This window comes from Rhea americana, unplaced genomic scaffold (assembly GCF_003343005.1).
Source record: "Rhea americana isolate MKP2758 unplaced genomic scaffold, rheAme1 scaffold_14, whole genome shotgun sequence".
NCBI lineage: Eukaryota > Metazoa > Chordata > Aves > Rheiformes > Rheidae > Rhea > Rhea americana.
Window position 1 is genome coordinate 4,768,341 of NW_028185483.1, and position 22,885 is coordinate 4,791,225.

Consider the following 22,885-nt stretch of genomic DNA (forward strand, 5'->3'; position numbering starts at 1 on the left):
GCAAAGCAGCAGCATATCAGCTTCTCCTGTCTTTTTATGATCTATTAATTTATTCATTTATCCAGTACTCAGACTCTTTGAGCTGACAGTGATTAAAAAAAAAAAAAAAGTAAAAAGTAATTTTGCAGATAATATAGTCAGCTGTCTGGAGAAAAATTCCAGAAGCAAATATCTGTACATTAATGTGATTTATGGATAGTGTGACCATTACCTTAACTAGATTTGGAAATGAGTTGAGGAGAACAGATAGGAAAAAAGGCAAGACATACTTATATCTGCTGTGCTTTAATCCAGTAAGATGTTGTAAGTTCATAACTAACGTTTAACAGACTTAAGAGCAAAACTAGAATTTCATGAGCCAGAAAGGCAAACAAAATATATATAAGTGACAGAACTTGCCATGCTATGTAATTTTTCTATCATGCTATCTCCATGTCCTACTGGCCATCCCTCTTGCACTCAACTATAGATCCCATTGCCAATTTCAGCCAAATTTCAGAGAGAATGAAGGTCCAAGGACAAGGATTTCATACAATTTTAGTGGCAACAGGTAGCAGAGAAGAAATGAGGGAACACAGTATGAGCTACCAAGTATCAAGGAATTCCAAATCTACACAAATCCATAAGAAATCAGACCTTGCTGATCCCACTGTTCAGGGAGCTGCTTGGACTTTTTTTCTTACCTTTATTCCAGGAAAACCTGCAGGTCCATAAGAACCAGGGCTACCCTGATAAAAGCAAGCAGATTGAAAACTAAACCTATTCAAAATGGCACCCATTCAGAATTGCTGAACACTTAACATTTCTTAGATAATTATTACTTGKTATAATATTTTCCAGTACTAGCACTTGCAACTACCTTGCAAATACTTTATATGAGAGATGGGCATGAATTTGAACTATAGCCAAGAAGTCTTCACTTAAATTTTTATTACATTGTACCAAGCATAATAACAGACGTTGCTCCATGTAAGCACGGTTACACAAATCAAGTGGAAGCTACCGCAAACACTTGTCACCAGTCTGTACCAAATACATTAAAATCAGTGTGTTAGTACTGTATTACTGCACAGTAGCTTTGCAATACTAAATATTTATCGGATAAGCCCCCAGATTTGTTATCTTTCCAAGGACAGAAAATGCCTATGAGGTTAAGTCTGGGACAGGGTGACTCCTAGGGCAAGACCTATGTAAATATTCTATATACAGACTTGTTCAAACAAACAAACAAACTTAAAAAACTTCTTTTGAAATRCATACTTAAACTAACTGCTAAATATTTGCCAAAAAAATTGTGACTTTGTGAAACAATTTATTCTGAAGCTTTCTTACCCGCACTCCAGGAAATCCAGGAATACCTTTTTCACCCTTTTCTCCTCTTCCAGATACACCCTGGAGCATTCAAAACACCTTGTTTAAACAAACTGCTTGGTAAAGTGCTGTCATAAACTTTGTTTTAYGTGCATGTTTATTAGCTTATGTATACATTAGGTTAATGGAACTTGTTTCACTTGCTAGGGTCAATCATTGGAGTTTATTTCATACAGCACTTCCTCAATTATTCAGTTAGAGCTTTAGTTATTCAAGAAACATAAACCTGCTGGATGTCTTCTCCTAGCTTAATGGATCTTTAGCAGTTTGGGTTTTAAGATCTGAGTCTGGGACCTTTTGGGCCATATCAGGTATTTTCCTCAGTTACTGGCTGCAACTAATGAGCATACTGTTATCTACGTGTACAGATAGGATCCTTCTTTTTCAAAGTAAAACTTAAATGAAAGATTTATTGCCTTTCCCAGGGCTGAGTAACAGTGGTCCATTAATTTGCAAAGGAAAATGACTTCCTGAAAAAGTGCTAGACTTAGAAATGTGATATTCAGGCTTCTTGCTTCTTCTCTTCTTCCTACAAAGTTAAATAAGTATTTAAAATAGATTAACCAGCCTTGTTCTTTTGTGCCCAATTATCTTCTGTTTCTCTGAGATCTGGTAAGCTTCCTGTCTGTGGATTTTTCCCCTCAAAATTTACCAGGAATGCACAAAGTTAAAAGTCTCTCCCTAACATACTTATGCATAGTAATATGCCCCACTAAGATCCCATAACAGTTAAGTCTTCCATCTTCTCTGTTTTTCTTCTCAAGAAAGAATAAGCTGTGTCTTTATCTTCTTCACTGTCATAGTCACTTATGTATTAATAACCCAGCTGGAAAAGACACTGACCTTTCACTACCAGGCAACAGTTGATAGTTGATAGACAGGTATCAAATAGGACAGATTTGGAAAGATTTTTCTGAAGAGTTTTGAAACGTGTTTGCTTTCACATTGATCTAGGTGGTGTTTAAATTTCATAACACAAGTGCTATTATTTCTTACATCACCTCATGCTTTAAAGGATTAAATTAATAACCACAGAAGTTAACAGAATTTCGCCAGGACTGTATTAAAAACAAAACAAAAAAAAACCACATTACTTACTTTGGGTCCACGTGGTCCTCTGTATCCTGTCATCCCAGGAAGTCCTTTTTGACCCTAAGTGTACAGGGAAAGATTTAAGTGTATTTTAATGTGCACAACATGCCTATGTGTCATTTAACTTTTTAAAATCCTGTTCTGAATTACAGCTATTAAAACAGTACTTTGTTAAGCACTGGGCCAGTTCCTGTAGACATACCAGGCATAGGAAAATAGGAAAGATAAACATGTACTGATATTTATTTCTGTTAACACTGCGTAACCAGCACAGCCCCTCTGCAATGAGGCATACATCTTTCACATCCAGAAATGTGCTAACTGGGGCTTTGTTCCCACAAAGGCACGTGACAGTAGTTCTATTTTGTTTGCTGCTCTATCTAGTTTGATGCAAGTATTCACTGCATCTAAGCTTGTGCAGTACAGCCCCAGTCTGAATGAGAAGCATGGTTGGTAGGCCACATTCAGCAGTAACATAGGGAGTACATACAGGTTCTTGTGGTCCTTTGCCCCTCCCCCTCAGGTCCACAGCTGTACATAACAACCACGTGCATGATCAAAAGCTGAGATCAAACGTGTGAAATTCTTAGCTCCCAGAGTTGAGGCTGAAGGGCTGGCCATGCAAGATTAATCCTTTCATTTGTATATGTAAACAAATTAGACTTGAGAACTATAGAGACTCCACTGTGGGCTCCATAAGGTAATTTTGGTATCTTCTGTTCTTCTTTAACAAGTGTTTCAGTGTTTTAGGGCATAAATGAAGAAAGATTCAGGATTTAAGAACAGGGGTGTTAGTTTGAATCTATTAGGGCATAAATGAAGAAAGATTCAGGATTTAAGAACAGGGGTGTTAGTCTGAATCTATTTTGACCAACGAAGTCCTGTAACTGTGGCTACAGTAAGCATGTCACTGAAGAAGTACAGTAAATAACARGATCTTGCATTAAAAATACACAACAGGATCACACTTATTTTTTCATTTTAGAATAGTAGGCTAGAAGGGTTAGAGTGGATAGTTCAAAATGTTACACTGAAAAAAAAATCAAATAGAACAAATGCCAAAAATGTAAAGAAAACAGTGTTAGAATTATGAGAAGAGCTACAAAAGATCCAATACCAGAGTAATCAGCTTCATGTGAGATGCCTGAAACATTATGATTTGCTTATGATAGAATGTGAAGAAAAACAAATCAAGAGCAGTATCTTTTTACTGTGTTAAAACAGGCATCTCGCAAGTAAGGAATTACAACTCTCCAGAACATCTGTGAGAAGGGTGCTGAACAGGATCTCTACTGAAATTGATGGTTTATTACAGAAAGGTATGTCCTGTTTTTGCTGTCCTTGTAAGAATTACATCACAGGATTGTAGTTGCCAAGTTGAGTACAATTAAATGCAAATAGAGATTAACACCTTTTCTCCTTTGAACAGTTGAGCTCCAGGAGGTCCAATTAACAGTGGTGACCCTGGTGGCCCAGGAAGTCCAACATCACCCTGCAGAACCCAGAGGAACAGCAGAAAGAAACGGTCTGTTCCATGAGACTTAGCACATATCCCTACACTAGTACAGAATTATGTATTTCTTTACTCACTGAACATGTGTTGACACCTGTAGATAAATCAGGCTTTATACTGAGGTCTGTAAGCCTCTCTACATTCTTCCCAGATGAACATGACTGAAAATCTTAATCTCCTTCTATTTTCCCCCCTCATTAAAAATAACATTACAGTTGAGGAAATAAATGAGAGCTCTGAGGTCATAGCTCCTGCTCTGAGCCTGCTACGGAGAGAGTTACATGGTTGTCAAATCTCCTTGCTTTCCATACAGTCTCTCTGAAACCTTTAAGCACATGACTTCRTGAATGTACAGATGAGATTTGCTATGGAAAGTTACATATTAGAAACCTCTATGGATTCCAAAAAGTGATTGGACCAAATCACAAAAGAAAAATCAAATATTCTACTTCGGTGTTGGAAGTCCTGAATATGCTAATAGGTGGAGAGTGGGAGAGGAAATATTATTATGTGCTTGTCCTGAGCTTACGGGATCACTGCAAGGTCAGAAAGTCCAAAGACCCACATGAGACCCACACACCTGTGTATGTCCAAACCAACAAAAACTTGAGCATGCACTTCTATTTGGGAGATCTTCAATAAATGAAACTTACTTTCTTAGGATGTGCTTCTAATTCTAGAGCAAGGATAGCTTTAATAATATTTGCTTTCTTACCGGCTCCCCCTTTTGTCCATCCACTCCAACACCTGGATTTCCCTAGTTGACAAAAAATGTATGCAGTTTGAAGGTAATCAGAAAACGCTGATATTAGAATTTAATTAAGAAATTTCTTGGAGAAAAATTGGTAACAGCCATAAGAGACATTTCAACTATCTGTATAAATTCATGCATTATCTCACTAACAACTTCAGGAAAAATAGTTGCCTACCTGTTCACCTGGCAAACCTGGGAAACCTGGAGCACCCTTTAAAAGAAAATGAGTAAAAGTTAGTATGTCTCACATAAGGGACAGATTTACTTTGAAAATTACATGTACTTGACAGCATCACACATTGTCAGAATCTCCTCTTGGGGTATGCTCCTCCCAGATTGCAATTTACATCACCTGGTTCCTGCTTTCAGAAGGGCTGAAGTCTAGCTCCCCCCTTTCCTGCCTCCCACATGGTAGCCTTGAAGAAAGGGAATAAAGGAAAGAGCACTACCAGCATTMTTCTATGGCTACAGACTGCTGGGATCAAATGCATTCACACAGGCATGGGAAGAAACAACGTATACTCCAATTCCTGTACTTCCAAACTCACAAGGTAAGGCAAAACCTCTCTTTTTATCAGCTGCCTCAAAAATGACGTCTAAGCTTGAATCCATACTGCCTTAATTGGCATTAAGGCAAGCTCTAAAACCAGTAGACCAGAATTCATGCATATACTGGAAATACAAGACTATAAAACTGTGGTGATCTTACAGGCAAGCCTGGTTGGCCTGGGTATCCAGATGGGCCTGTTGTACCTCTTAATCCTCTAGGTCCCTGAAAAAGATGGCAAAAGGCTTGTTTGTAAAAATACCAATAGCTTACCCTCTTCTTCACAAAGACAGTCTCTCTAAAATGTCTGCATCACTTGGACTCAGTCTACTGGCACTGAACACATTCCACCCATATATCATTGGCCTGAAGTTTATACCACGCCTGAAACAAAATTGTCACTAGAGTAGCTCTGCACTAGTTTCTGGATGGTACTGCATAGATACAGATACTGGCAACGCACAATTATGTAGTATCAATGCATTGAAAGAATATCTTGTTAGCAACTGTGCTAGAGTGTGGGGACTTGATACAGCTCATCAACAAAYACTTTTCTGAAAGGCCTAAAAAGAGGATCCTAGAGCCATAAGAGTGTGAGTCTATAAGAGCTCAGCAACCACATTAACTCCTCTCTCCTCCCTCTGACACATTTTTATGGCTAAAATGTGGTAGCATGCTACATGTTCTTGGAAGATCCAAAATATACTTTTGAAGAAGGTATCACACCTCTTCACATCTTGAATTTCATAAATTAGCTATCTGGCAAACTGCATATATTGGGGGTAACAGCCACTCAATGCACTGGCAGTGCTTAGGTCCAAACCACAACGCAGTTTGGCRGAAGGTCCATTTCTGCTCATTTCAGCAAGCATGAACTGGTCATGGGGGCATCTATAGAAAATGGWTTTTAGATAGACTCTATTCTGGAATTTTCTTATTTAAGAAAGGCAGGGAGAAACCCTAATGTTGCTTTATTATATCCAAAAAGCATGTATGGAGCCTGCTGATTGTACTTACTGGCATGCCAGGAGGTCCAGGATCACCTCTGTCTCCCTGTAACAACAGTCATTTAGCAGATAGAAGTCAAAGCTTGTGATACTTCAATTGGGAATTTTCTAGCTTTATACCTTTTAAGATCTCAAGCTATCTGTTCTAGTTGTATATTTGCATTTAATTTTGTTTACAGTAAGCTTTATTAAACAGTTAAGATTTTTGAGAACAACTAAATGTGCCATACATATTTTTCTTTGAAATATATATATATATATATATATATATTATTTAGATATAGATATAAAGCTTTAGCTATATATATTATATATATCTATTTATATATATAAATAGATAAAAACTTTTTTGTAATCATATACTCACTGGAGGCCCTTTTCCAAAATGGGAAACATATACCGAATTTCCTTTTTCTCCTTTTTGCCCTGGATACCCCTTGAAAGTAAAAAAAAGAAGAGGGGAAAAAAAAGGAAAGAGAAAAGTCTTTTAAAACATTGTTTCACTTTCTGATACCATAGATTCATAGATAATGAATCTATGAAATGAATCAATGAATGAAATCTAGGAATCACTTGTGGTTTTTTGGTGCCCCTATGTCATTAGGTAATCCATAGGAATCACCATCACTGCAGTAGCATTTTGCAGTTTTGTCTAACAAGACTCTTAAATGTAAAATTACCTTCTTACTGGTGAGAAAAACAGCTCCTCACAGCTTTTGGACTCCTGCTCTGTTAGGGACTCCTTAGCTCTTAAGTGCGTCAATATTCTAGAGTCTTTCCAAACCTTGCCTTTCTATTGACATTGCCATCTTTTATTTCACTGGGTCAGTGGCTTTATGTATTACGCACTCTGCTTCTCCAAAAGTTCATGCTATATTTAGAAGAAGCTACAGCGATTCTACATACAGTTACAGTGCTGAAAGTGTAGACTGCTTTACATGCATAATATTCAACATTTCCAGACACTAGCAAATATGTTTTAAAGTCTACACAAAAAGTAAATCCAATGCCTAAAGGCCCTGTTTTCCATAAAATTAAGTTCCCCTGCTACTTGTAGTGGAACCTTCACATAACTTAGCCTGTTCTAGCACCCTCAAAATCTCAGTCTGACTTAGTTGGAATGATGGTTGCTTTTTCAAAATTTTAATACTTAATTCACTATTATGAGCATGATGCATACATATTTTAAAATACATATAAATAACAGATATATAAAGGCATTACTTCTGAAGTTTTCTCACAACAAATCCAAGTGTACTGCGTATAATTAATTGGAGTCTGTAACCAATTAGCTATTGGCTTCCATAAACTGGGTAGTGTAATTCACAGAGTTTAACCATTTTAAAACTGTATYGGTTTCCTGATATTTAAATCCTGAATCAGAACAAAATAGGTAAAGTCCTTACCCCTGGAATGCTACAATAAGGAGAAGAGTTACAGCTGCCTGCAGCTGCATGTATCTACAGTAGACTGCATAAAGATTACAGGTCAAACAACAGCTGCTTAAGAACACGTTAAACACATGGAAAGCTSTATTTGTCTTTGCATTATTTAACTGATGTTTCTAAACACATTTTATGTCATCTCTAACATAATAAAACCACTTTGTTAGATTCAGTTTGTTACCTTTTAAATGACTTAAGTAACCCTTTTCTTTTCCAAGTTATTGGTGAGGTAAACGTACAGATCTTAACAGATAACAGAAGTACAGCTGACAAATACATACGCAGTTTTGCATAAAATCATAAGAGACAAAGCTATAAGTATGAATTAAAATGTTAGCTGTAATATATAGTCAAGCTGGTACTTGGTGCAATAAATTGATTTAAAAACAGATAATTTGCATAAAGARGTTGGAATGACATTCTTGTACGCAAGCAAATATGGTTACTATGTCTCCTTTTCTGGGTAGCCAAATTAATTTGCACTGGAATTTTAGTGTGGATATCCAAGGTTACATGCCTATTGTGTCTCCATTCCTTTTTAAATTGCAAATACTTTTCTAGCCCTGCCAAAGAGAATGCTCCTGGAATTGGAGGATTTATGCTATAATTTGTCCAATGTCTCATTTTCCTTTTATGTTCCTTGGCTACTTTAACTAAAGGCAAATTGCATTTTGAAACCTGCAATAAGTGAGGAAAAAGTGAACAGAAGCCATTTTACTGTTTTGGAGAGTAGTGGGTTAGTTTCTGAGAGGTGTAATACATCAGGTTATTATAAAGTTTTTTTTAATCRGGTTACGAGCTTGAAAGTATCTATTGTAGGCCCAAGACTGGAAATGTATGTTTTTTCATTTACTRTATTTGGTAATGTCTTCTCACTCTCTCACCCTTTGCACAGTTTTTGATTGTCCAGGGCTGAATCAGCACGTCTTTTAGCTCTCAGTGAACACGCTGACTTTCATTTAAACTGCAGTTGTTTTTTTGTTTTGTTTTAGACAATTTTAGGGAAGCTCTTAAATGAGCTATTAATCATTCAGAACTAAATCTTTTTTCCACGGAAAGTCAAAGACTGGGGACTAGATACGTTCAGAACAATTTCTTTAGAGCTATAGCAATTTATATCATTTACTGATATGACAGTGTTTTTATCTTCACTAGTAAGGCTTTGCTAGCCTAAATATTTAATATTGTTCACTTTTCCTATTAAAATAGGAAGCATTTTAAAATTGTTTAAAGTGCTAATTTTAAAAATTTTAACTAAAAAGATCTCTATGTGCATGGATAATACCCAGGCAAGACTGGGTGTGCACACAGCAGTCATGAGTATGATCTGCACAAGATGTGATGCAAGGCCACTGACATTTGTAAGGCCATAAGTTTGGAGGAGATCTGTTGATATAGTTATGTGATCTMTCAGTGAGAATCTTCAGTTGTTGCAGAATTAAGTCTTGCTGAAACTTTCACTGACTGCTGAGTCCTCTCAGATATATCTCTGCTATTAAAGCTTTCAAAATTTTTCAAATAGTGACAAARGGTACATCGGGTTCATGCCACTGCTTCTCAATTATACTTCCTTGACATGGCTTTGGTATGGTTATTTGGTAGGGAAACAAAGTAGAATTTAACTCTCAAGTTAGACAAATACACTTCATAGATTTAAAAAAAAAAAAAAAACTTATTTCACATTCAAGTTTAGACTTAATCTGGTAAGCTAACAAGTGTCCTTTATTCCCATTAGCCTTAGCAAGAACGGAAGGTGTCTGGAACTTCATGGTGCAGTATAGAAAAATTTCTTAGCACGGCAGATGAAGCACCCACAGCCATAAAGCTAGTGTCTAAACACTAGCTGTAGTCTAAAACTCCTTTCATTTTAAGTCCTGTTATCTTGGAGGGGAAATGAAGAAATATGTTATTAATAGACAGTAAAAATTCTTGTAACATACATAAGGACCTCTTGGTCCAATGTATCCATTTTCGCCTGGGAATCCTGGATCTCCTCTTGAGCCATTGCAGCCATCCAAACCACGTTTGCCCATGGATCCTTCACTTCCTGGTAATCCCTGACAGACAGTTTAATATTTATTACAGATATACCATGATAGGTAGGGAACTACTTTTTACTGAACAGAACAGCTGTGAGACAAATATGCCCGAAGTGGAACAGAGTACATCTCACAGTGGTCAYAACTTCATACTTTTTAGTTTAGAAATGTTTTCTGTTGTGATCAATAGAATTTTTTGTGCGTGTGTAACGGATGGAGAATCTGGACCTTACGTTTTTTATATCTTGTTTTTTGATGCCTAGCAAATATGACAGGGACAGCACAGAAAAACGAAAGATGAGAATCTGCTTACTTGAGTCAAYTAATAACATGCTATTTTCTCCAGGAAAGCAGACTCTAGCCTTCAAACTATAATCTTTCTTGTGGCTGTAAAGAAAAAGCCATCCTGCCTAAGAACACATAGTATAGCTTTATTAGTTCTGAAAGACACACATGGAGGTCATCTCAAGCAGCCTTTTTTTTTTTTTTTTAATTGATTAGGATAAAATAATGAAAAACAGAACAGAGCTTGAATCAAGCATACAGTAACTGCAGAGAAATATAGCTCTATGTTCCAAAACCGAGGAACTGACTTTTCAATCTAGCGTGAATTAACCAATATCCAGGCTGGTTTCAATTGTACTGCAAATGAGACACTAGACARTAGAAGAAGTGAGGAAAATTCCCTTGGAATGATCTTTCCATGTGAGTAAAAATTACTTTCACAAAACTTAAAATTTTTGTAAGGAAAAAAATAAATTTGCCTCCCCCCCTTTTTTATCCGAAAAATCATCAGGAAAACATTCTGGCCATTTGCCTGACATGCTTTACTTTCTTCCTGTCTTTAAGACTCTTCAGTCCAATATGTAGAAACTTATTAATTACATTTTTTTCACAAAAAGTATACTTATTTCCTGGGAGCTTTTCTTTCTTATGCTAAATTTTGGACTTGCATATTATATAGACATTCTGGCCGTACTCCCATTGTTAAGTATGGACAGTTGACAAGCAGATGCTAAGGCACTTATTTAGTTTCTGGTTCTCTGTTTCCACATTCAAAACTCAACATTTTTACTTTGTTTGAGCTGCATGAAACCAATAACAGCATGGAATTCAGTTATAGTAAGTAGCATTTTTCAAATTCTGGATCTAACAGATACTGTCTGTCTTCTACCACACCCGCTTCCACACTGAAAACCACAGTCACAAAAATGCGTAATCACATGCACRTAAAGATATACCTAAGACCCACTTTTACTTCTTTAGTCCCTATTCAGGTGAACTCACTGGGATCAGTGGTTGCTTTTTTTCCTGCAAAAGGACTTCAGRCAAAAATCAAAAGTTCAAACAAAAAAGGATACATGATTTGAGATACTTTTGGAATTAAGAACGCAGAAAGCAGACTGCAGCCTGCTATAGAGCCTGAGAAAATAAACTCACAGTTCTTAATCCTAGCTCTGACACTTATGTGCTCTATGGACTTAGGCCAGTCTATCTTCACTACTACACTCTCCAGGAAAATGATTTATTTACTTTATTCAGATTTTGTAAGGTTTATTATTGTTAATAAACATAGCTGTTAACATTGTATTTTACATTTTTGTAAAATATGTAATTCTGTAGGTAACACAGTAATAATAGGTATAAAACCAATTGATTTATTGAGTATATGATTCTATTAGAGGACTTGCTATGACTTTATAGACTACAATTCTTATAAAGCAATATTCACTCAATACATACAGGAACACCATCTAAACCAGGAAATCCCGGGACTCCTGTTGGGCCCTAAAAAAATAGGTGACATGGAAAAACAAAGCTGTTGAGGTCATTAACCCTTAAAAGAATGAAAAACAAGAATATGTGATACTATATAGCGAGAAACAAGGAACAGTCTTGTTTTGAAATATGAATCAAACCCACRATTGTATAATCAGAAATAAGTATCTGACAAACAGTACATAGGTTTAGCATGAGACTAGCCAATAGTTATAAATATACAGATGGTCCTGAACAAATGTCAAATTCTCACACTCAAATTCATTCTCTAAAGACTATAAAACTACACATAAGAGGGAGCTGGCTATAACTAATAGAATAACTATGTATGTCATTTCACAACTCTGCTCCTATTCTGGTAATATCAGCAGCATGCTTCCTATCGACTACAGAAGCAAGGCTTACATTTCATGAATGTTAGACATTGACCTTTGTGATTCGAATTACCCACCGAGATCAGTGGAATTAGATCATTAATATAAAGCACCAAGAGCCAAGCACAGGGATTGTACAACTATGAAAGATAAGGATCTGAGGCACTATTCATACTCCCATCATAGAATAAGTGGCAATAATGTTTTGCTTAGTGTACAACACTGTTTTAAAAGCACCATACTCCTCCCCCGAGCTCCACATTCCTTTCACAGCCCTTTTTAAACGTAATAAAAATGATATGGTATATGCCAATCAGAGACTAGACCTCTTTCATTTTATTTGTTCTTCTGACAATTCTAATGTAGCAATCCACAGCAAATATCCCCCCACCATGCATTTTTTTCAAAGAAAACTGTAATTGATTTCAGTGACAATTTTATGTGAGCAGGAGCAGGGTTTGGCAAATATTTTTTTGATCAATCAGGTTCTGTTTCACTTGGCAATATTTACCACTACATATGGCACACATCCAAAAAAACTCTGGTGCTTCCTACCTTATCACCTTTTTCTCCAGCTGGCCCAGGTTGCCCATTCTCACCTCTCTGACCTTTTTCACCTGGCTGACCAGTTGGTCCTGCAGGTCCCAGGGATCCAATCGGACCTTGGGCTCCCAGCTCACCAGGCTGTCCCTGAAAAGAATCCAAAATAATAAGTGAATAAYGCTGTAAATCTCAGAGCAGGTAGCATTTTTGGAGATGACTCTAYAGATAACAGAAGGCTTGAAATGCACATGTACTTATGAGTCAAAGCAATTTGCTGTGCAGACTGCAGACCTGTTCCATGCATTAGATGCTACAAAACTTCCAAGTTAAAAATTTCCTCAAGATGGTATTTCTTTTCAGCTTCATCAGGTTTCCAACACCACCTCTGAGATACCTATGAAAAACTGCAAGTCTTCTCGGCTCTCCTAATGTAGGTAGCACCCTCCACAAGCCTAGGACTCCACTGAGCATCATACTTTCCCCACCAGAGAAGTGATGGTTTGTTTTAGGCAAACGGACTTTGTAGACATTAGAAGAAATTGAGAAAGTGAATATACAATATGATTTTGAAAGAAAGTGTGAACTATCTTAAGGTTTTTTTAGTTCAAATATCTTCTATCATCTCTCTCTGATTTTATGCTTCATTTTAAAAGCTGCAAAGTTTCCAAGAGAGCTCTTACAAATAACGATAGTAGAGGACATCTTTGAAAAATACCCTTGYGTAACTCATGTTCTAGCTGTCTTTTCTGGCTCTCCATAATGTCACTGGCAAAAATTCCAAGGCAGAATCAGCAAGTTGTCTTCAGCAACAGTTTTAATTTTCTGGGTACTCTAACTTGAACAGGGTAAAATATTATGCAAATTCAGGGCTAGTGGTGGTAGATTCTGCTGATTCTGAATCCTCTTAACAATGAATGGACAGTTAGGATTCTGGGTGGTGTTATTCAGTTTGAATGTTTGCTTGCATAAACAATTGCAGCCTGTCTACTGGCATTTCAGCAGTGCCTTGCACATCCTCTCTTATAAAACTGAACTTATTCATTTAAGAACTCCTAATGCAGCTAGTAAAGCTTTTAAATACTTGATAGAAAAGAGTAGACAGCCTCATTAAAGCATAATTTTGAGTATAAGAAAAACAAAATGTATGAAACTAACATAGTAAAATACAACTGTTTCAATCATTCTTTCTTCTGGGAGAGGTACTGTTTCTTATTATACTGAATTAGCTTTTACTGCATAAAACAGCACTCATCAACACAGAAAAAGGCATTAGCTATTTTTCACTAATGCTCCTGGCATTAACAATGCATTTTGTTGACAAGAAACTTCTGGAGCAACTTAAATATTTTTAATTCATAATGTACATGCTCTGCTTTCAAGAGTTGAAAGAGAAAATTTTCAAATCATGTTACATTCGTTAGACACTTGAAGACATCCGATTTTGACAGTACTCRGAGAAAACCTTAGATACTGCATGATTTCTAATTATCCATCACAATTAATCAATAAACACCTCCAGGCCAAGTGGACCTTTAGGCTGATAAAATGTCTTAAGTTAGCTGCTACCTTATGAATTTAATTGACTCCAGGTCTTCAGTAGGAGGTGGTGAAGTCAAAAAAACAGATTCACTAAATCCAGAATTCACAATAGATTTGACAGCTGATACAACTTTAGCATGCCATGTGAAGCCAGTGKATTGTCTCTCTTTCTTTCAGCTCAAAGACTGATAATGACTGATAATGACTTTGTAAAGACCAAACTGATACCATGTCATAACATCTATTATCACATCTATTATTTGTGCCCATCCAATGTGACTACCACTGTAAAGGACAGCTGTCCAAATAAAGAGGATGAAGGTAGTCATGCTCATGTGAAAATGACAAATTAGCTCAGTTAAAATGGACAGAATATTATGCCTGCTCTGCCATCTGATGCCAATAAATTCCTTTAGGATTTCACTGCCTTGTTAATTGTCTAGCTCAGGAACTACCCATGCCAAGACTATGGTCTGTTATTTTAGCATTTCCTGGGCTTGACCTGCATTAAGAAACTGACTTTTGACAAAACAAGACTGTATTTTTTTTTAATTAAGCATGCTTATGCTTCCTAAGACTAAGACTGCAAATCTTCAGAATCATGCAGGAAAGCATTTAATACTGTTTAGAAAGGGTAATAGCCAAGTTTATTTGGAATGACTCATCATTTTGGTTGCCTGACTTSAGCTACCTAAAAGTACCTGATTTTGAGTGCCCTGAGCTCTAATTATGTAAAAGTCAGACAATTTAAAGGAATCTTAAACTGGAAATGAAAAAAAAAATGGGCATTTTCCAAAAATCACAAATCACTAAGAAATTTTGGCTCACCCTATTGGACTAAATTCTGCGACTCTTCTCATTGCCAGACAAGTCAGAAGTCGTCCAGCTATTCCCTTCAGTTAGAACAGTACCATAGGTTACAGCCTACATGGGTGTTTCAATGAGGCGTAAATTGCATTTACCTTCTGTTCACATGAACAAAAATGAAAATACTCAGCAACTCCACAGAACTGGGTCCTAGGCAAATAATTTAGTGCCCTTTTTCATTCTGCATAAGAGCCTRGCCAGACTGTAGAGTCCTTCTGTTATTACCAGGGCAGGATGGAGAAAGGGAAGCAAGTGGAGTAGTTTGAGGGCAACAGAGAAGAACACACAAAGGCATTTGTAGACAGATGTTTTCTTATGTAATTTGCTCAGTGGGATGGAGCATCTGCTATTCCTCTAAGCTCCACCCATAGCCTCTCCGCTTTTCGAGGAGTGAGTTTATCACACAGGGCAAAGGCACAGCTTCCAGAGTTTGTAGGGTTGTCCAYTCCTCCACTGTAACCATGTAGGATTGGGACGAAAACCGTTTTACTGTAAGTCAGTGTTCCAAAAATTTACCCTCTAAATATTAACTTTATGAAAACATGATACAGATGAGAAAACGGACAATTAGGATTAAATCCACTCTTATTTTTACTAAAACTTTTTTTTTCTTTGACCGTGAGTTAAATGGAGACAGACTTATTCTAATATATGCAATATACTTTATTTTTGGTTTGTTCAGAAGCAGCAGATCACTTAGTGACTTTTAAATATTAGGAAACTGCTTTCTAYGGACAGATTTTGAGTTGGTAAATGCAATAGTAACATTTAAAGTTTGACTGGTCTCTGCATCTGGATCAGCTTGCACCCTGTTGGAAACTTCTATGCTCTTTCAACATATTTTCTAATGAGTCAATATGCTGCAGGAACATGCTATCTGATGATGCAGCTAAGAGTTCATTGTGATAATTCACTAAAGCACCACAAAGCACAGTGAAAAGCTGAAAACATTTTTTTTTTTTATACAGCGTACTYTGTTTTATTTTTAGTTTTGTGCAGTCATGAAGAGAAGAAGCATCCAATACGCCAGTGGGTGTCACTAGTGTGTTAGACAAACACTAAGAGAGAATTTGGCACTGAAACTCTTAAGACTGTTAATGGCTGAAAGCAGAGMGCTGCAAATGGAGCATTTTAGACCACAAATAATTACGATCAGATTAGCTAACAAAATCAAAATTACTTTCGTTCTGATTCTGAAAAAAGGCAGTGATTAGCAATATTTGTGTCACTCAGATCTACGAAAATGAATGGATTTGTAGAGCTCTGCAATCCCTTAAATGGCCTTGCTCAGTGTGGAAAAGGYTCCTGTCCTACTGCAACTGAGGAAAAATGCTATATATGGTATGGTGGGACAGACAAATTAAAATTATTGTGGAAAGAAAGATATCCAGAACAGAAGAAGAGATTATTTATCAAGATCAAAACTCTTTAAAATTTGGAAACATCTGATATTAAAAAATGTTAATTTAACATTTTTTAGGTAGACATAGCGTATGAAGAACAGCTTCAAACACACTTTACAGTGATCCTGTTCCTATTCCATATCCTGGTAAGCAGACTCCWCTCTGTACCAGCTCAAAACCTAGCTCCTGAATCCAGAGAACTGCCTACTGTTCTGCCTAGTTACAGATTTGTGATCTGCTTCAGATATAGGTCTAGGAACCTAATTTCTTCAGGTCCATTGTTTAAGTCTCTCAGCTAACATATGTAAAATATGATAGAAATACTTCAGAAATGTATAATAAGCTTCAGAAACCTTCAATTTTAAAAATGTATTGTAGCTAATATACTGGGGGAAATGATCCAAGAGTATGAAGCAAATAGTGGGACAGATGTGAGTTTCCTTAAATGCTAATGTGTATGTACCTCTGACAGTGGATTCAGCTAAGATGTGTATCTGATGTCAAAAATATGAATTATACATATTTGCTTCCTGAGCGTACAGCATAACCTCAAAGACAATGTTGGATGTTCCATGTGAGCAATAGATCAATGTTTGTTTATGTTCTATATATCCAACACTTCAGTAGTGTACTGGCATGCAAATACGCATGGTTTAACAAATGCCTCTTAGTCCTGAAAACAGACAGAATTTACACAGCTTCCCGGTTAGGGAATCTTAAATGTATTTACACTATTCCATAACTTGRACTCGGTTAACCCACAGGATCTATTATGGAAATGTGATAAGAGTAGTGATGCCAGAGGACAAACCTACCATAGAGTTTTAAAATTGTCCTTGATACCAGGCCACTTGCTTCATATGCAAAAGAATGGACATTGGTCTTGCTGAGTTATATTTGCTATTCACTTTGCTCCAGGCATTTCACATGATCTCATAGCAGAAGCTAGATCAGGTCGGGCCATGAATAGAGGCTTGCTTTCTAAATCTACTTAACTCTATAAACAAAGCAAAAAGAATTGAATGGGATAAAACTCCGGGGTCGGCACAGGACAGATTTATAATCAGTCAGTGCTAACTGCAAATGTTTTTTTGACTGTCTAAATTCTGTTAGAGCATCCAGCATTTTTGGATGCCTCTGAAACAGTATTGTAGGAGTTACCAAGGAACTGACTTAGAGAAAGGAGGGAAAATGGAGGAAAGGTGTCACCATCAGATGATGGATGTATCAGGAGAAAATTAAAATCAAGGACTGTAGGWGAGCAAAGAGGAAGAACAAGAAGAATTTATTTGCCTATAATAAAATCAGCTGCTCTTGCTTCTTGAAAGATCATACAACTTGACTGGGAGAGAAAAGGCAGGAGGAAGTCTCAGTTGTTCAGAACTGGCAACGCAGCATGCTCATTGGTTTATATATTTTCACTAGTGACTTTCTTTCCTCATTTAACTGTTCCATAGTTCTAAAATTAATATGTATAATGGCACATGGTACATGCAAAGAGATTTAACAGCACAGTTTAACAAAGACCTATGCGAGAAAGAGTCCTTTCAAATTCTGACATAAAAAAAAAAGAGAGAAATAGTATAATGCAAAACTAATTCTAACAAGGGTGCAATCCCAACTAAATAGAAGTTGAACTTTCATTGTGATTTGTTGAACTGTAATACTATTAAAATGGGATATACTGCTAGCAATATTGACAAGAATGTTTTTCAAATAGTGGTTTCTCACTAATGAATAATAATGCATATCTGTTTACTATATAGACAGTGTTATCTAAGAGTGAGAGAAATAAAAAGAATAGGTACATAAGCTCTACTAAAAAACCAACATATCAACCAATGCTTGTGTATGCTTGGTTATATATAAAGTATTAAATAAAAATTCAGATATTTGCTCCTACTTTCTTTCCAACACATCTAGTTTCTCTTCATTTAACTATGGCCACCAGTTCTCCAACAATTATCTTTGCTTTAGCTACAACCTAATTATTCTGTCCTCTTTCAATGGAGAAGACTTCCTATGTTGACACTGTAAGAGATTTTCAAATGGAGAAATAGAAGTTAAACTCTCAATTCTCGTCACATTCACAGTTGGCTGCATAATTTTCTTATACTTTCCTGGTAATCACAACTGTAACTAATCATACTTAAACTGCTTGAAAAAAAAAATGCTCATTATGTACTATGCCAAAGATACCGGGGAAAGATCTGAGTCACTGCTTTGCTATAGAAACTTCAGAGTATATGCTATATTTCTGACAACCATTCTACTTACTCAGAAACTTAAATATATTTCAGTCCAACTTTAGCTTTCCGTTCTCTTATTGTCCTAGTCTCTCCCTGTTTTAGGGGAGATGAGGAATTCTATTCCAAATGTGGAAATAACCAATTTGTTCACTTTACTAGCTAAAGTTCCAGTGGCAATGCTTCCACGGAAAGTCTAAAAAGGAAGGTAACTTTCTAAAATCTGTATAAAGGCAATGTCATCAAATACTGTTATAGTGTTTTGTATGTCAACAAATATCTCTTAAATGAAACTAGCAACAATATTTGGTTCACAGTCTGCTGACAAAGTGAATCCCTTAACAGATGTGCACACTTYAGCTTCGAAGCTATAAAGCTGCTGTCTTATCAGGAGACAGAAAAGTATCCTGACTTCTCTAAAAGTCCCCTCTTCATTAGTGTAAGGAGAAGGATGGAGAGAAGTGATCATTAGCAATGCATTGAAACATGCTGCTTTGACTCCTATTCAGATGTCAAGCTGTTGCTTCTAAGTTGGCCWTGTGACATTTGTCTAGCAGAAAGTCTATATACAAGCAGCATCTTTCCTATGTATGCACATTTCATGCACATTTAACCAGATCTGTTACAAATAATTCACTTTGYCAGATAGCTTCTGCCCCAGGGAACTCTTTTAGGAAAGATGAATGATGTCATATATTAAGGCTAAATTATAAGGYTTCTGTAAACTTGGTTAAATTTTCAACTGAAACTGGAACTGTTTGGAATTACTCAACCAGCAATAAAGGATAACATGAATGGCCATGTTCTAGCTAGTCTAGTGAAGGATTTGATTGCAGGCCTTGGATGAGTTGTCTGAACAACATATTTACTCAATTAAAAATGAGTCTGACCTAGTGTGTTTCTAGCATAGATGATACCTCACCAGTATAMTAACAAGACAATCTGTTCCTGTTCCCCAGGAAGCCTTATATTGCCACATTCAAGGCAGTATCGTGAAGGGAATCCCCTACATCCAACTCTCTGTGGCAAAATCAAAAAACAAAACTCACCAAAACCAAACACCCCCACTAAAAGGGAGTCTTGGTTGCATATACTGATGTGGCTTGGTCAAATCCTGCCTCTCTTATCCAGCCTCTGCACAAGCCTCCAAAACTGCAGTTGGTGTAACAGAGCTAAATAAAGMTTTGGTATCTATGGAGGACTGCTACAGGGCAGGTTTTCCAGCTGGTCTGGATGGGTTTATTATTGCATTGCCTTTTGCCAACACGATAACCTGAATTTGCTAGAGTCATTTTGTGCTTGCAGCAATCATTTGCTGAAGGGGCTAGCTCATCCTTATTTTTGACAGCTAGCTAACTACTGAAAAAAGAAATCCCAGCTTCTTTACAGAGAAGATTTATTTGATAATCTTCTATATATCTATTCTATAGATATATAGATTATTAGTATATTTCTAAAATTTTAAGCTTGTATACCGTACAATGCTAGAGGTTCTTGCACTTCAGAGATGAAGACAACTGGAACGTCAGAGGAACCAGCCTGGCAGCAAAATTCAGACTAAAACGTAGATAAAACATTATGTTTTATGTTCTGGAAAGCTAACAATAAGATAAACAAGTCTTTTATTTTGTAATGGGTAGTCTCCACTAAAGCTAGGAAGCAAAGTTAGTCAGTGTGTCAGAGTGCAAAGACAGAACACATCAGAGTTCAGAAATGAACAGGGTTATAGGCTGAAAGAAAAAGATTAAGCAATCTTATGTAAGAGAACTCATCGTTGTGCATTAATATAGAAAATATTTGTAACAATCTGAGGTGATAGTTAAGTCATATTTCCTACAGTTGCTGATAAGTCCTTTTACTCTTGGCATTTTGATGAATGGTAATTATTTGGAATATAAGTTCATATTACATTGGAAATACTGTACTCATTAGTGTGTATTTGTATTTCAGCGCTGTTTTCAGGGTAGGGTACAATTCCCAGATTTAAATTTGCTTAACTGCACTGTATTTATTTTAAAAATACTTATTGTTCTACTACATGCCTATTTGGCACTGAGATCCAGATCCTTGGAAGTATTTAGAAAACTAACTGCAAATGCATGAACCATCATTCAGTTTAGCTGAGGTGGGGAGGACAGCTTAGTAAAGACCCTTCATGAATTAGTGAGTATATATTATTGATTGAATATAGGTGTGTAATTCAGAACTTCCAAGCTATTGAAAGAAAACTAGAACTGGGAGAAATTTCGTCATTTTTTTTTTCCTCCAGTTTCAAAGTCGGTTGTTTTTTGGCATCCAAATCAGTCTATTCAGTAGCTCTGAGAGACAGTGATGCTGCTAGCCAAAATACTTTTCCTGGGATGCCCCTTTGTTAACACAGTGTTACAGAGATAGACACATCCTAGGCCCTGTATTATGAAAATGCTACTGCACAAGGGACTTTCATATAGACATAATCCTGGAGGATTAGGATAGTATCCAAGGATACCCGGGCAGTGATCATGACACAGCAAAGCATGCAGCTGACTGCAGCAAGCAGAAACACAGGAAGCTAAAGGTGTGCCTTGTTTCTGTGGCCACTTTCCTCAGGCTGGACACAAACAAAGGAGCAGGCAACTGTTCTTTTCAAAACTGATCCACAGTGTTTAAATAAGTTTTCTAACACTAAAATCTAACATTAGTGCTCTGAACAAAAACAATTTCTTCCACTAACTGAAATTTTTCAGTTCTCTGTTAATCATGGAATGTATCTAAGTCCTTTCCCTATGTAACACTTAAAATACATTTGCTATTACTATATAGTTACATGTATTTTGAGAAAGAACTGTCAATATATAAAAACTAGTTATAGCTGGACCATATTTCAATTAACAGGTAGCAATGTATACACCCTTCCAAGAGGTGGTATCCAGTTCTTACAGGTGGTCAAGAAAGTATCAGGGCAGGGAAGATGCACAAGATATTAGTTCTAGTGTGTAAGAAAAATGTCTAGGCCTCATCTCACCTTTTACAATTATTTATACAGCAATGACAATTCAGATTCGATTTATATTTAGTGTATTAAGCTAGTAACACGAAAAAACACCAAGCTTTTTCAGAATGACCTTGCCAAAATAAGAAACACCTAAGTTCTCACAAAACTGCTAAAGAGTAGAAGCAGTTTCTTGGGAGAAAACTAGTATAGATTTCTAAATTTAATACATCTTAATAATGACCTTTGTCTAACAACCAGGTTGATGTCAAAGAATCTTTTCCTTAATAATAACAACAAAACTACTAAGATTATTACAAGCCTAATTTACTACCAAAGCTGCTCACAAGCAGTCTTAATTTCCTTTGACTGTGGCTGTACTTCATACCCTCGATAGAATTATGCTAATTTGCTATATACAGACTTGTTTATTTTCACTTGTTTTTGTTCACCACACATACCAATTTGAAAGAAGAGTGATAAACAGGAAGTAAGCAGTATTTATGAGAGTTTTTAGTAGTTCTATTTATTACTTACTCTTGATCCTTTTTCTGGAAAGCACCGACAAATTGAACAATCCTGTCCCCGACATGGGTCAATATACGCATATTCTCCCTAAAAATTAAAAGTTTATGAATTTATTAATATGCAGTAGACAACAGTTACTTTATCACATGACATGGCACTTCATTAGTTTTCTTTAAATTGCTAGGTATTTCTGAAAGGGTAAAACATTAGGAAGACATTCCTATTTAAGTAAATCTATCTTAAAGAACTAAACATAATTTGTGGATCCTCTATGTTATCAGAATTAAGACTCTATTACTTCTTTGTATGCAACTAAAATATGCCCTAAAGCTTTTGATCTGTACATATTTTGTCCTAATAGTTGATTTTTAAGATCAAAAAATTTGGCTACCCTTGTATAGTCACAGGGTAATTTCCTGCTGAACAAGAAACTTGGCATAGCAGCAACTCTCAGAATACAGTGTAGCACTTCACTTTGCCACAATAAAGAGAGGATGTTTTGGATCTGAGGGAAAAATCATTATCTTAGAGGAGTGGAGACCACACTTTCAAGCTGACAAGTCTGCTACCTCATCCTAGGAACAGGGGTTATTTGTACGTCTAGCTGTCATTTCCAAACATGTGCCTGTAATTGTCACATGGGTTGTACCTTGGACTATATGTTTTGTCCCACATTCATTCCCTGGCTTCATTTGCAAGGAAACCCACAGGTGTAGGCAAAGATGTACACTCCAGTAGACCCTCTGGTCTGGTAGTGGGGAACACTGGGAGCACAGGGCACAAGAAATGCACTCTCTCTGCAGCTGGGAGGTAGCCAGAGTGCTTCTGCGAACCATGACAAATGCACAGCACGGACACAGCTCTCCT

The 22,885-nt window shown here is 36.6% G+C and overlaps 1 protein-coding gene across 1 annotated transcript in view; it reads right to left on the reverse strand.

Moving 5' to 3' along the window:
• Positions 1 to 22,885, reverse strand: part of COL4A4 (collagen type IV alpha 4 chain) — a 75,727-nt gene that overhangs the window by 41,901 nt on the left and 10,941 nt on the right. The window contains exons 4-16 of the mRNA XM_085298596.1: positions 22,028 to 22,105; positions 12,477 to 12,611; positions 11,512 to 11,556; positions 9,670 to 9,786; positions 6,652 to 6,720; positions 6,295 to 6,330; positions 5,440 to 5,502; positions 4,906 to 4,941; positions 4,692 to 4,733; positions 3,875 to 3,955; positions 2,470 to 2,523; positions 1,333 to 1,392; positions 684 to 728 (exon numbers count right to left, since the gene is read on the reverse strand). Of these exons, the coding sequence (XP_085154722.1) occupies positions 684 to 728; positions 1,333 to 1,392; positions 2,470 to 2,523; positions 3,875 to 3,955; positions 4,692 to 4,733; positions 4,906 to 4,941; positions 5,440 to 5,502; positions 6,295 to 6,330; positions 6,652 to 6,720; positions 9,670 to 9,786; positions 11,512 to 11,556; positions 12,477 to 12,611; positions 22,028 to 22,105 (861 nt within the window). The remainder of the gene's footprint in view (positions 1 to 683; positions 729 to 1,332; positions 1,393 to 2,469; positions 2,524 to 3,874; positions 3,956 to 4,691; positions 4,734 to 4,905; positions 4,942 to 5,439; positions 5,503 to 6,294; positions 6,331 to 6,651; positions 6,721 to 9,669; positions 9,787 to 11,511; positions 11,557 to 12,476; positions 12,612 to 22,027; positions 22,106 to 22,885) is intronic.